The sequence below is a fragment of the Tiliqua scincoides genome, chromosome 8 (genome assembly GCF_035046505.1).
Source record: "Tiliqua scincoides isolate rTilSci1 chromosome 8, rTilSci1.hap2, whole genome shotgun sequence".
Lineage (NCBI taxonomy): Eukaryota > Metazoa > Chordata > Lepidosauria > Squamata > Scincidae > Tiliqua > Tiliqua scincoides.
In genome coordinates, this window is record NC_089828.1 from 35,088,864 (window position 1) to 35,102,393 (window position 13,530).

General features: G+C 43.2%; 1 protein-coding gene across 1 annotated transcript in view; it reads right to left on the reverse strand.

The window, feature by feature from the left end:
- The window catches only part of SBNO2 (strawberry notch homolog 2), a 98,481-nt gene that overhangs the window by 25,430 nt on the left and 59,521 nt on the right, over positions 1-13,530 (reverse strand). The window contains exons 5-12 of the mRNA XM_066635519.1: positions 10,257-10,418; positions 6,775-6,870; positions 5,058-5,154; positions 4,452-4,612; positions 2,752-2,885; positions 1,928-2,018; positions 1,418-1,561; positions 677-794 (exon numbers count right to left, since the gene is read on the reverse strand). Of these exons, the coding sequence (XP_066491616.1) occupies positions 677-794; positions 1,418-1,561; positions 1,928-2,018; positions 2,752-2,885; positions 4,452-4,612; positions 5,058-5,154; positions 6,775-6,870; positions 10,257-10,418 (1,003 nt within the window). The remainder of the gene's footprint in view (positions 1-676; positions 795-1,417; positions 1,562-1,927; positions 2,019-2,751; positions 2,886-4,451; positions 4,613-5,057; positions 5,155-6,774; positions 6,871-10,256; positions 10,419-13,530) is intronic.

Genomic DNA, 13,530 nt, shown 5'->3' on the forward strand with positions numbered 1-13,530 from the left:
ATTCTGTCCTGTCTGTATTCAATGCAATGCTTTTTGTAATTAACTTCTACTTGCTCTACTGATAGCTTCTCTGAGCATGCGTTACCTGCAGTTTACGCCCCAACTGTTGATCATACCTCAGCCCTCTGCAGATATCGCCTCCACATACATTCGAAGCATAAGGGGATCAATTTCGGTGCACTATCTAGTCACACCACACCCCATGAACACCCAGACATCCAGCACCTGTTCACACAGGACAGTGGTGACAATTAAAAGGCTCTGCCATCTGACTAGAACCTTGCAGAATGCCCAGATGCCCAGGGGGTGTTACCAGTCTTAGGGAGTGTTACTAGCTTACATGTTCCTGTATTCCCTGTCACATGCTAACTATGCACAATGGGGAGAACGTCCGCTGACTTGTGCTTTCCTAATGTTTTTCATCACAGGAAAAGAAAATCACTCTCTTGACTTTCCAGTCAATGGAGTACAGAGATCTTGAAAAGTAAATGCATCCAGCAAGCAAACAGGCTACTGAGAACTTCCAAGGGTAGCAGGGGATGCTGGATTCAGAAAATGCTCCTTGGTTTGAGAAGTGGGGACACAAGCACATCCTATTTTTATCTGTGAAATGTTGGGGGAAATGCCCCAACTGCAAGACAACAGCGGTTCCTCTGGACTAGAGAAAGCCTCGTACCTGTGGCACTGGCGTAGACAACCCTTGCAAGAGGCAATTTGTTCTGTAGGTCCAACACTGCTTTGCCCATCTTGGTGGAGCTGGCATTTTTGGCTTTGTGGCATTCATCAAACACAATCTGCGAGAAGGTGCCAGTTAAGGAGAAAGGGGAGACATAGACAAGGTTCTTGGGAGGAGAAAAAGAGTAAAACTGTTCACATTCTTTTCAGACAGTTTTTGGGGTGAATGAACAAAGCCCTGATATCAAATAAAGCCTTGAGAAATTCTGAACAACCCAGAGACCCACTGAAGGATCAGAAGATGGTTTTGAGTGCACGTAAGGAAAGAGGAGAAACATAAGGTTCCTAGCCCTCAAGACTGCAGGAACTTAAAAACAAAACTTTGTTAGTATTAAGGAGGCGGCTTTGAAGCTACAATGCAACAGAACAAACCTTGTGGATGATCCCTCCTCACCTGCCTAAGCTTTGGATTCTGGTCTCTTGGTCTGGAGGATCTCTCTTCTTTCTCAGTATCTGACTGACTAGACCATGCACTAGAAAGAGACCTTGATTTACTTTTTTACACCAAAGCTGAGATTCTCAGGAAATCAAATCCTGCAACAGCACAAAAATTTTTACACACTCATTTTCTGCCTCTGGATTGATAAAGATTGTGAGCTAAAAGACAGTCATGGAGGATTCACGCAGAACAAAAAGAAGACAGGCAACCAAAAGCATCCTGTTTCTTTACTTTTTAGGATACAACACCATCAAAATCTTCCTTGCACCAATCCAGAATCTGCTTCAACCGAGTCCTGTGCTGGCCGCCTGCCTGGCTTTCACCAATCAGGGCAGAGTAAGTGGCAAATAGGACTCCTTCTGAGGTAGTTGTGTCACCATATTTAATCTGAGACAGGGAGAAAAACAAAAATTAGATAGGTTGGAAGAAGAGCAGGGGCAGGAAAGGCTCTGACATAGTAGCATTTCAGCTGCAAAGCAGCAAGAGGATACAAGGGCTGCAAGGACCAGCACCTCTAGACACATGCCCTTTGGAACAGATTTGGGGGTGATTTGAATATTACACTCTTAATGAATTCCAGAGGGGTAGCTGTAGTTAGTCCTGATAGCCAATGCAATGGGGTATCATGACACATTAAAGACAAATGAAGGAAGCCTCTGCTATGCAACACACACACTCATCTCCCATTTGATCCTGTCCCAGGCTTTGTTTTGCAGGTCTGAGAGAAAGAGACAGGCAATAAAGGTTCCCTACCTTATTTAAAGCATGGACAGGAATGTTGGGTGCATCAATATCCTTGAGGTCTCTCTCAGCATCGTACTTGAGATCATTAGAGGCGCTGAACCTGACAAAGGGAGAGGGGGAGAAGTCAGGGAAATGGACTTAGGATGTTACAAAGTAACTTCAGGGGGAAATGAATGGCTATGTGCCATTTGGTTCTTCCTATATCCACCAGCAAATAACCCCATGGCTGTTGATCTTTCCCCAGTCAGGTTCCACAACCAAACAAAGCCTGGATGAAGGGGAAAGGGGGGGGGCCAGGGGTGGGTTGCAGGGCAGAATCAGTTAGCCCGGGACAGGTTGAGAACCCTGTAATCACGTATTGTCCCCTGCAAACACCCCCCTACTTCTGCATTCATGTTAACAGATTTGAGTTGGGGGAAGTTTATCTGGTATAATGCACAGTTCTGCCCTTGCAAAACCACTTCCAGTTTGCCTTATCCTAAATCAGGCCATGCAATTTGAGAACATGAATCTTAAATCAATGGTTAAGACCAAGATCCTGCCATGAATTACACCTGACAAGCCTTGGTGCAGCACTCTGGTGTCTGACCACTACTAATAATGGGAAAAGTTGGCGATGGGTTCATGGAAGCAATTGTCCCATCAGATGCAATATGATAAAACTACCAGCCCCAACAAGCTACCAAACAGCTGCTGAAAAGTAAATATCTGCCACTGTTTCCTTAATATTCTCAGGCAGCAGTTATGGCAAGATCCAGGTGGAAGACAGAACTGAGAGTCCAGAGGGATTAAGCTTTAAAAAAAGGAAGAAAGAGAAACACCAAGACACATACCACAAGGATTTTTTCCTTCCCTTCAGATAATTCTCAAAAATTATCCCTGCAACGGTTCGGCCCTTTCCGACCCCAGCACCATCCCCAATGAGGAAGCCGGCTCTTTGCCCATTGGGGAGTAAAACCTCATGTTGCTGTCAATTCAAAGGAAAGGAGTTAGCAGGAAGGGGGGAGAGCCAAACCGCAGCATAACAGTAGGGTCCCCTGTTGCCCTGACAGTGTCAGGCTTACATCCTAACCCCATCAACATTCCCATTTCACTAGACAGAGCTCCATTTTCAGCACTCCAATTTCCCAACCAGTCAGACATCTCTTTGGCCAAATTTAATCTGCTATGTGGATTCCAACCTTCCCCTACCAAGTTCTGAGAGCAGCACATGTGAATGCCAGCTCAGTCCAACGGCCTAGAGATGGAGTTGGGAAGTTCCAGGTTTACGTTTTACCTCTGCTTTCAGCTCACTAGATGGTGCTAAGCAAAGCTGCTACTCCTCTTGGCCTGGGCCTCACCCCAAATAAGAATCAAGGTAGATAATCCATTTCTTCTTCATTTATTATTTAGATATCTTCTAAACAAAAGTGCATGCTACTTTGTTGACTGGTGGGTAGAGTCATACATATTTATAATTGAAGACTGAGTCAATTGCAGAAAAGAGTAAAGTGCTCCCTAGGTAGATCAGAAGACAGCAACTTGCTGAGCCATGATACAAGGACATGAGCTGTGGTACAATGACCAATGTACCAATCTACATTGCCATAGGTACCACCAATGTACCTAGCTGTGGTACAATGACCAATGAAGAGGGGTTCTTTCTTTACAAAGAAGGGTAACCATTCCTCCCGGGGCAGTAAGTTCAGTTTTAAGGAATGGTGGTGTGCATTGATGTTACAGATTTCATTTTAAAACCAGGTTGTTTATTTCAAAGAGAAACTAATCCAGCACCCTCATGGATGTGCGGCAGGCTGAAACACAACACTTCCACTCCCTCCCCCCTCACATTATACAGAGACGTTTCAGGAGAGAGAAATCTTTCTGCTCCTTGCTTTATAGCAGTGTTTGTTTGTCCTTCACCATACCACTTCACATGGTCCACCTATTCCAAATACCACTGGAAGTAACTAGCAACAACATCATAACCAGTTACTTCTCAGTTGGGAGGCCAGATACAGTGTGACAAACACCAGTAAGAGGCTCAGGGTAGACAGGAGGGCTTTTTCAAGCATGGAAAAGCATGCTTTGGAACTCTGCCCACTGAGTCCAGCCACCTACTGCTGTTGCGTCAAGTTCCTGGTTTCACTGCCAGGTGGCAGGTGTTCAGGGATCCCACGAATACCACCTCAAGTACCACTGGTGGTACTTCTCAACCCATACCACTGGTTGAGAAACACTGCTCTATAGCAATAGTGCCAGGTCCGACCTGGACCTGAACACTTCAGCACTTGAGAGCACAGCAAGGGAAAGTTTCAGGAGAGTGAGAAAGGGAAAAAGACGGCCTTTTCCTTTCCTCCCTTCTGAAACATTCCCCCTCCCATCCCCAAGCTTTGAACATGAAACTGTCTCCAGATATCACCCATACCTGTTGTACAGCCTTCCCTGAGACTCTGCTTTGGAAGATCTCACTCTGGCCACCACCCTCCTCTCTTTCTCCGCTTCCTACTCACACACCTTCTCAGACCTACTGAAGCACCACATCAGGGCATACCTGGCAGGCATAAGTAATGGCTTCCAGCTGTAGTGCGGAGAGCAACCCATCGTCAGCAATCACGTTGGGGAGAGAAAGGCTGTAGGTGATGTCTGGAGGGGGGACGCTGGAGAGGGTACTTGTTTCAACCACTCTGTCTGGGTGGTGCTTCCCAATTTTAGCTGCAAGGGAAGCAAAGTAGGAAGAAGTTAAATGTAAATGTCTCCTGGGTGGTGGATGTAACATATATTTCAGCTGCCTGCAATCACAAACTCACATACTACGAAGACATGGGGTGATATGGCAGAACAATTAAAGGTTAGAAAAGGCCTGGTCGCTTCAGGATTCTGAACCAGCAATTCCGAATTTCTGCACAAAGTTGATCATTAAACACATATTTTGGAGTCTAATAATTTCAAATATTTTCCTGTCTTGGGAACAATTAATAAGCAAAGACTTTGTATGTTCCTCTTTGGGTGTCACTCCTTCCACCAAAGTGGCACAAAGGAGAACAATTGTGCAATCCTATGCACGTCTACTCAGAAGGCAGCCCTGCCCAGTTCAATGGGCCTTACTCTCCGTTAAGTGTGTATCAGATTGCAGCTGAGGTCTGCATGTTCCACTCACATTTGGAAGGGACGTAATCTGCGTAGGTCTCTGTGTGGCCCAGCTCCTCCGCTTCATCGTCATCGCCCTCCTCTTCCTCCTCTACCTGAGTTTGAGACTATAGCAAAAAAGTTTGGAAAAGTCACAGGGATTAAATGCCGATCAAGGGTGGGCGATCCCCTTTCCTGTCCTCCTGGGTCACAGAAATGGAGAGTTGCAAGCTTTTTTAATTCCCTTCCTTGCAATATATTCGCTATCATTTTGAATCACTAGCTCCAGCTTTACAAGTCATATGAGGCCTCTAGTAATTAATTAAAGGAGGGATGATCACTCAGAGGCCCTGTTCTGTACTAAACAAGCCTACCTTCTGTTGAGAAACTGGAAAGAATAAATCAGACGAATCAGACCAGATTGACCAATCAGACCAATCTTCCCAACCAGATTGAAGTAATATATTGAGGGATGGCATATCTGCTCCTGTTGAGCATGTTCTTTGCACATACAAGGTCCCCATTCAGTTCCTAGTAGATCCCGTTAGGGCTGGGAAAAGCCCCTGCCTCAGACCCTAGAACAGCGATTTTCAACCTTTTTAATCTCACAGCACACTGACAAGGCACTACAATTTTAACAGTCAGTTTTCTGACAATCAACAAAGCACAACGCACTGCTGGCGGGAGGTCTCGCATCCCCAATGGTCCTACTAATAAATGCCCACTCCAAGCACCTGCGCCTACCTGTAGCCCATTCACAGCACACAAATATGCTGTGGCACACCAGTTGAAAATGACTATCCAAGAGAGCTCCTTTCAACCAGCATCACTGACAACAGAGAGAAAGACCAAGGAGGCAGCTTCATACGAGAGTTTAATCCCCAGTGAAAAACAAGCCTCCTGATCTACAGAAAACTAACAAGACGAGATGGATTCTAATCTTGCTTTCCTCTGGACGAGCTAGATTTTATGTACAAGGATCTGCTCAGATGAAGGAGCATTAAAACAGCCAGCTCCCCCTCACCTGCATTCAGCAATGAGGATCACTGAATAAGCCCTGCAGGGACTTTTACCCCTCCAGAATCTATGGTTAATCAACCATGGGATGATCCATGTTAGGAGAGAGAATCAGTAGTCTTCAGACTCTCCCCCTCCCCACACACATTCCTGTATGTGGAAGGCTTAGCTGCCTCTCCCATTTACATCTGTCACTGCAGACAATGCCGATCACGAGGACAGGACTTTATTATGACATTACCCCCAGGGCTTAGTGGCATGTGTGCACATGTACCTCCCTCCCACATATACAGGAACAAATGGGGAAAGATGACTGAAGAGGATTCTCTCCCCTCACTTCCTGTACACCTTGCATCACTATATAGCAGTGATTTTCAACCCTTTCCATCTCAGGGCACACTGACAATGCACACCATCCGTTTTTGGACCATTGACAAAGGCACTCCATGCTGCTGGTGGGGGGCTCACAACCCCCAATGGCCCTGCTAATAAATGACCCTCCCCCACACTCCTGCGACACACCTGGGGATCATCTGCTGCATACCAGTGTGCCACGGCACAGTGGTTGAAAATGGCTGCTATACAGTATAAACCTCTCTTCCCAACCCCACCACAAGTTGCCTTTTCTCTAAACTAACAAGACACCAAAGCACTTTAAGCCTTTCCTTGTAGGGAAGGTGCTCCAGATGCTGTGACTGTTTTGACCTGCCTTTTTTTACAATACTCCTCACCTGAATGCTTGAAAGGAGAGGGGTATCTTGAGCAGCAGTGACCTGGTTATCCAATCCCTGTAATCCTTCCAAGCCTTGCAAGTCAGGAGGCAAGAGCTGAAAAGAGAGAGAAATGTTTTAAAAAACTGCCAAGAGAGCTGCTGAAATGCTCATCCCTCTCTGTTCTATAGCCACCAGGCCAAGGATAAACAACTTCACAAGCAAGGTGTTATCTCATCCTCAGCTACTCATATCATTCATATTTTCAATTACTTATAGTCATATCATTTTGTAGTTGTATCTGTGAGCACTGCCACAATTTTTGCCAAGCATGACCGAGTAAGGGATCATGTGTACTTTTCCCCAGAAGACCAAAATTTCTGTCCAGGTGTCAGACCATTCCACAGTTTAACATGAACTAATTAATGTATCAGTCATTTCTGCAAAAGGGGTCTCTCTCTCTCTCCCCCCCCCCACTCCATTCTTGTAGAGTGGAAGAATTTTGTTATTTCCAGTGGGCTGAGAATTTCACCTTTCACTTAAAAAAATGCTTTCAGTCCTGGCTGTGACTGACGAAGTATGATAAAACCTCACACACCACAAGGACAGATGAACAATATGGTCAACTGTCCACAGTCTTCAACTACTCTCATGCTCCAAGTTCCTCTACACGATGCAAAGAAACAAAAAATCATCAGAGCAAGTGATATAGTATATCCACATAAACAGCAATACTTGCACTTTTGTCTTGTTAGAGACCAGAGCATTGATGAAAATAAAAATATGGATGAATGCCATAGCTTAGCCTTATTTAGCTTGCAAGTTTATTTTTGCTGGCAAAAAAAATGTAAATAACTATAACACATGTGAATATGTGTGAAACCTAAACAAACAGAAATAAAAGAAAAATAAACAAAGTAATGAATGCTGTGGAAGGCTGGATGAAATTTGAAATGGGGTTATAATTAAAAAAAGCTGAAGAGCAAAGCAATAAAAGTTAAGTGGTTAAAAGTCAAGATATTGCTGTACTTAATTAAATAGATAATCTATCTATTAGGCAGGTTATAAATTTTATTTGGAGGGGGGAGCAGATTGCCCACAGCAGTCACTCCAAGTTCCCCAAGACTTTGGAGAAGTCACAGAGCCACTTCAGTTCTTCAAGACTTGAACAGGTGATTGATGGATCATCTTTAGATCACTCTGGTTTTGACTGATTTTAAGATCGCTTTTTTGTTGCTACATTTTTTAATACAGTTTTTAAACTTTTGAAGTAATACAGAGGAGCACAGTTTAAACCATAAAAGAATACACACACAAAAAGAAATATCCATCAGAAATAAAACTGGACTTGTCTTGTATGTAGTTTTAACCCTTTTTATTGAGGCCAAATCTCCAATTCAATTACTGACGTTGTGTACTTCGTTCACAACCAACTTTTTGAACAAATTTCTTTGAAAATGTGACCCGGTTAGCCATTTTGCAAAAGAGTGGGACATGAGTTTAAAAAAACAAACAATTTAGGTGGAAATAGTTAATTAGGGTATGAGCAATCAGGGCCCGGCCCAAAATCTTGGGTGTCTGGCATTCCAACATGGGTAAAGTACACAAGTGAGATGACAAGGCTTCTCCACTGTGGCTTTGTGGAATTAGTCCTTACACACTGTTTTTCTGGGGTACATGCCTAGTCGAGAAGTGCCTTTCTTGCAAAAACTTGAGTTAGTGGTTCTGTCACTTTGCTGGTGACAATCTCCTAAAAGGTCAATCTGACTGATACCCCCAAGGGAAAATGAACTACTATTCATTGTTTCCTTCCCACAAATGCAAAAAGGGAAGGGGGGAGTAAACGGGACACAGAATTACTCTGGAAACTAAATGGATTTAACCCCTGAAGTAGCAATGCACCCCAGCCCATGGTAAGTACTGGGATACAAAGTTACTCTATTAATCTTCATTTCTTCACCCCACCTACAATTCTTTCTTTGTCACACATTAACAGTGCAATCCTATGAGTGTCTACTCAGAACTAAGCTCCACTGAGCTGGATTGGGTTTACTCCCAGGAGTATACAGGGCTGCAGCCTAACTTCCATTTCTTTCGGCAGGAAAGCTCTCTAGAGGGCAAAGAAGTGTCAAAAGGCAGCATCTTCTTTCCTGGTCACTCATGACCAAGAGCAGACAGGTGGGCAATTTAGGAGAAGACTGTAAGATGGCCTCTCTCTCTCAGCCTTTCCAGCGTTTCTGTCCTCAATCAGAAATGGCCACGTTTCCCCAAACAGCACAAAATGGACGTGACCAAATCTTGCCCATATTGCAAGGATGGCAAACATCCCAAAGATAGCACAGCAGATAAGAGCTGTCATCAATTGGCTTGCTATGAATAAACCACCTTTATTCTCCTGTGCTTCATTTAACCTGCACTCATTCTGTTACCAAATATTATGAAATCCCCTTGGGGTTCATTTGTAAACACGACAACACACACACACATCTGGGATAACCAGTTACACCCCGACCAACAAAAACACACACACACTTTTTTCATGTCACCATTTGAAGGTTCAAGTCAAATGGGAATCTGTCTGCCCCAAGAATATCCCTCCCAAAGACAATAAAAGCAGTAAATGGGGGGGGGGGGATTCAAGAACAATTAAGTTCTTGGCAGTCATTCTCTTTCTACTTTATCACCAAGGATGGATTTGCTGGGACTATAAAGGAGAGGCATTCCTGAAGCAGAAGTTGTAATATGGGAAACCCAAAACGCACAAACACACTGTAATTATTTCCCTTAAAAAAAAAAACACATCTTTCATTACTGGAAGTCTGAGTCACAATTACCAACAGGAAGTTGGAGAGAAGAGTAGGGGAAGTTTTTTGTGCACAGGCACATGTGTGTGTCTTTCAAAGCCAACCACATGAGCCTGCAGGTAATAAAGTATTTATTTTTATCCCAGTGTTCAATCAATTAGTGTACCACCACGTATCACTCAAAACCGGTCATAAAAGGTATATGAACGCAAGAGCTGCAAGCTTTAAGTGGTGGATCTAAAAGTGGGAACCTTTCATCATTCTCAAGGCTACATTTTGAAATAGGTGCAGCTGCAAGTTAAAGGCATTTAAAAAAGTTTAAAGGTACACATTTGGAAATCTTCACAATAGCAGCACATAACACCAACGCTTGAATCTGCATAGTGTTTCCTGAGAATTTAGAACATTTCACATGCATGATCTTGATCCAGCCCCTTACAATCATTTGTTGGGTAAATATTATTTTTCTCATATTGCAGGTGGGGAGAGCTGAGGCTGAAAGGCTAAAAGCCACCCCAGTGAGGCCTCTTCATGGCAGCAGCAAAATTCGAACACGGGAAGTCCAGATTTGCAGGCCAGCTTCTAGCCATTAGAGGACACCAGTTCTGGAGACCCTATTCTGTCCTGAAGGAAACCATCTGATAAAACTGCAAAAATGCTCTGGCACAAGCCTTCAGTGTCTGCAAGTTGGGGGCTGACCTCTATTTGGTTCTGCTGCGGTGTGTTGATGTCCCATATTGTTGGCACACGGCTGAGGCCGTCAACCTGCAGGAATTCCTGAGCATCGGCGATGTCTGAGAGGGAATCAGCAGGGGAGGAAAAGAGGGAGTTGCTGGAGAGTTCATTGAGGTATGAAGAGTCCTGGAGGATGAACAAAAGAGAGAGCGATTGCACATCTGTTACTTCTCACTGCCACACAAAGAAGGTTATGTGCACCCAGCCATCGTACCCCCCCCCCCAAAAAACCAAGGCTGTTCATAGCAATGAGTGAAACTAGCATTACCACAGATGAAGTGAGAGTGGAAAGCCATGCAAATACAGTGCTTGATTTTTCTCCATAACAAAACATAAGGGCAGCCCAGCTGGATCAGACCTAAGGTCCATCGAGTTCATCATCCCGTTTCCCAGTAGCTAACGAAAGCCTCCAGAAATGCCACAAGCCTGCACAATGGCAAAGGACCTCCCCGTTGCTTGTCTCCTGCATTCAGAGGTATAAGCTTCAGAACTTGGCGGTTCCATGTACCCATCAGGTGTAATAGCCTGTGACAGATCTATCCTCCTCCATGTCTCATCCATTTCTAAAGACAACTAAAGTCAGTGCCTTTCACCCCACTTTGCAACAGTAGAAAGTAGAAAACAGACTCAGCAAGGAGTGTGCAGGGCTAGAATCTCTCTGTGCTAGTTTTCTTTTTTAATTTGCTGGTGTGTGGTCTGTTTGGTTTTTCCCAATACGGAGAAGCATTCACATATGCACCTCTGTACCTGCAGTCTGAAGTGGTATGGCTCAGTTGACCACCTCAATCTGTGCATGTGCAGACCATACTCAAATGGGATAGAATCCTGCAACTAGCAGGCAGAGATACATATACAGGGCAGGGTGAAAATCTTTTGGCACCTCAGGCAGTGTGCCAAGTACTGCTCCATCTTACCTGGCAATGTCCCAGACTCTGCTCCACCCACACCTTGAATCTGGAAAGAGGCATCTACAGAAGCATCTACGCCAGCGATTTTCAACCTTTTCCATCTCGTGGCATACTGGCAAGGTACTAAAATGGTCAAAGCACACCATTCGTTTTTTGACAATTGACAAGGCACACCGTGCTGTCAATGGGCGGCTCACATCCCCCAATGGCCCTACTAATAAATGACCCTCTCCCAAATTCCCAAGGCATACCTGGGGACCATTCACGGCACACCAGTGTGTCACGGTACAGTGGCTGAAAATGGCTGATCTACGTTCTAGACCACCACTCACCTCCCTTCCACACTTCCTCTTCTAATCCAGACAGCGGGAGGAGGAGTGTGGAGGTAAGTGGACAGATGGAGTTGCGTGCCTCCCTGCCAATCTGCGACCTAAGGAAATTGTCTCCATCTGCCTTGTGGATGTGCCAGTAGAGATGTGAAGGCCTGGAAAAAACCCGGGGAAAAAAACCTTTTTTCTTTCTTTCCCTGAAGCCTTTTTTGTTTTTTTTCCAAAAAACTGGAAAAATTGAAAAAAGAAAAAAAAAGAAAAAAATTGATTATGGAATGTTTTATTTTAACATGATGAAAAAATATTTTAAGACAAGCTGTTCAAATATTTTCCAAATCATTTCTAAAAAATATGTATGATATCAGATTATTCTAATTTCTGTGCACTGAGGACAAGGAAGTCCTAGGTTACAAACAGAACTCTCCAATGCAAGAACAAGATGCATTTCTTCCTTCAGGAGGTGCTGCTATTGTCACAAAAAAAGAAAAAGGTTTCAGTTTTGTTTTTGCATGTGGGTGGGTATGTTTGGTTCTGTTCTGTCCTCTTCACTAGGCCTCAAAGCATTGGAAGAAAATACAGAGCAACAAAAAGGACCTGAAAATATATACTTAATTTAAAAAGGTAAGAGTTTACATTTATCTGATTCCAGAAAACTGAATCATTTATAGTTTCTTTATAACTTTTGTGTAAATAATAATTTAATTACTACTAATCTGATTCTTTACTTTCCCCACCCACAAATGTAGATTAATGGCTAGTTTGCAAGAAGACACTAAATTATTTTTCTTTCCTACTCCCCTCAAGAAAATGGTGAGACCAACATCTAGCATATGAAGCCATTTTCACAATACAAGTTATTCTGAGAAGAAATATGTGATTTGCAAATATCGTCAGAAGAAATATGCATTTCCAAATGCTACCAGGATGACCAAACACATTCTTGTATGTAGCAAGTGATATTAAAAAAATTAGATATTAAAAAATCCTTCATGGATCTACATGAAGAGGACCACAATGATGAAAATTCACAGTTTTTCTTAACGTTCTCGTTCAAGAAGTCCTATTTCTACTCCATCTGTAACATCAGCAGCAACACAAAGTGTTGTCCCATCAGCAGCATCTTCAAGTAAATATACTGAAGACAGCTGCATCCAAAAATGATTCAATAACTTCATTTGTAGACAAGGTGATACCTGAAGATCAGGAAAAAAATGATCAGGCTCTCGCAAGAGCAATATATTCTTCTGGAACACCATTTTCAATAACTGAAAATACATACTGGCAGGAAGCTTTGAAATTACTAAGACCATCATACCATTTGCCTAGTACACATTCTCTGAGCAAGCCTCTTTTGGAGTCAGAATATGAACGTGTAATGGAATCTGTGCAAGGAAAAATTAATGAAGCACTGTGTCTTGCACTACTTACAGATGGATGGACAAATGTGAGAGAGAAGGAATTATAAATTTTGTTATCACACCTCAACCTGTTTTTCACAAAAGCATTGAAACAGGAGAGAACAGACATACTGCAGAGTAGATCAGCTGTAAAATATGTGAAGTCCTACACAAAATTGGGAGTGGTAAAGTATTTGCTTTGCTGACTGACAATGCCAGAGATATGAAAGCAGCATGGGAGATCATAATGAAGAAGTATCCACATATTACTGCAACAGGATGTGCATCGCATGGGCTCAGCATGCTTCTTAATGATATTATGAAACTGGACACCCTTCAAATGATCTATAGATGAGCAAAAGAAGTTATAAAACATGTAAAAGGTACCCAGATTGTAGCTGAAGTTTTCCAGAAGCAGCAAGTAGAAAAAAAATGCAAACGATAAAATAGTGACACTGAAGCTCTGTAGTAAAACTCAGTGGGCCGGAGTGGTGATCTCCTTTGAAAGTTTACTAAAAAAAAAAAAGAAGCTCTTCAAGAAAAAGTAATAGTTGAGGATCTTAAAGTATCCAGGAGCGTAAGCAACACTGTTCTTGATAAGGAT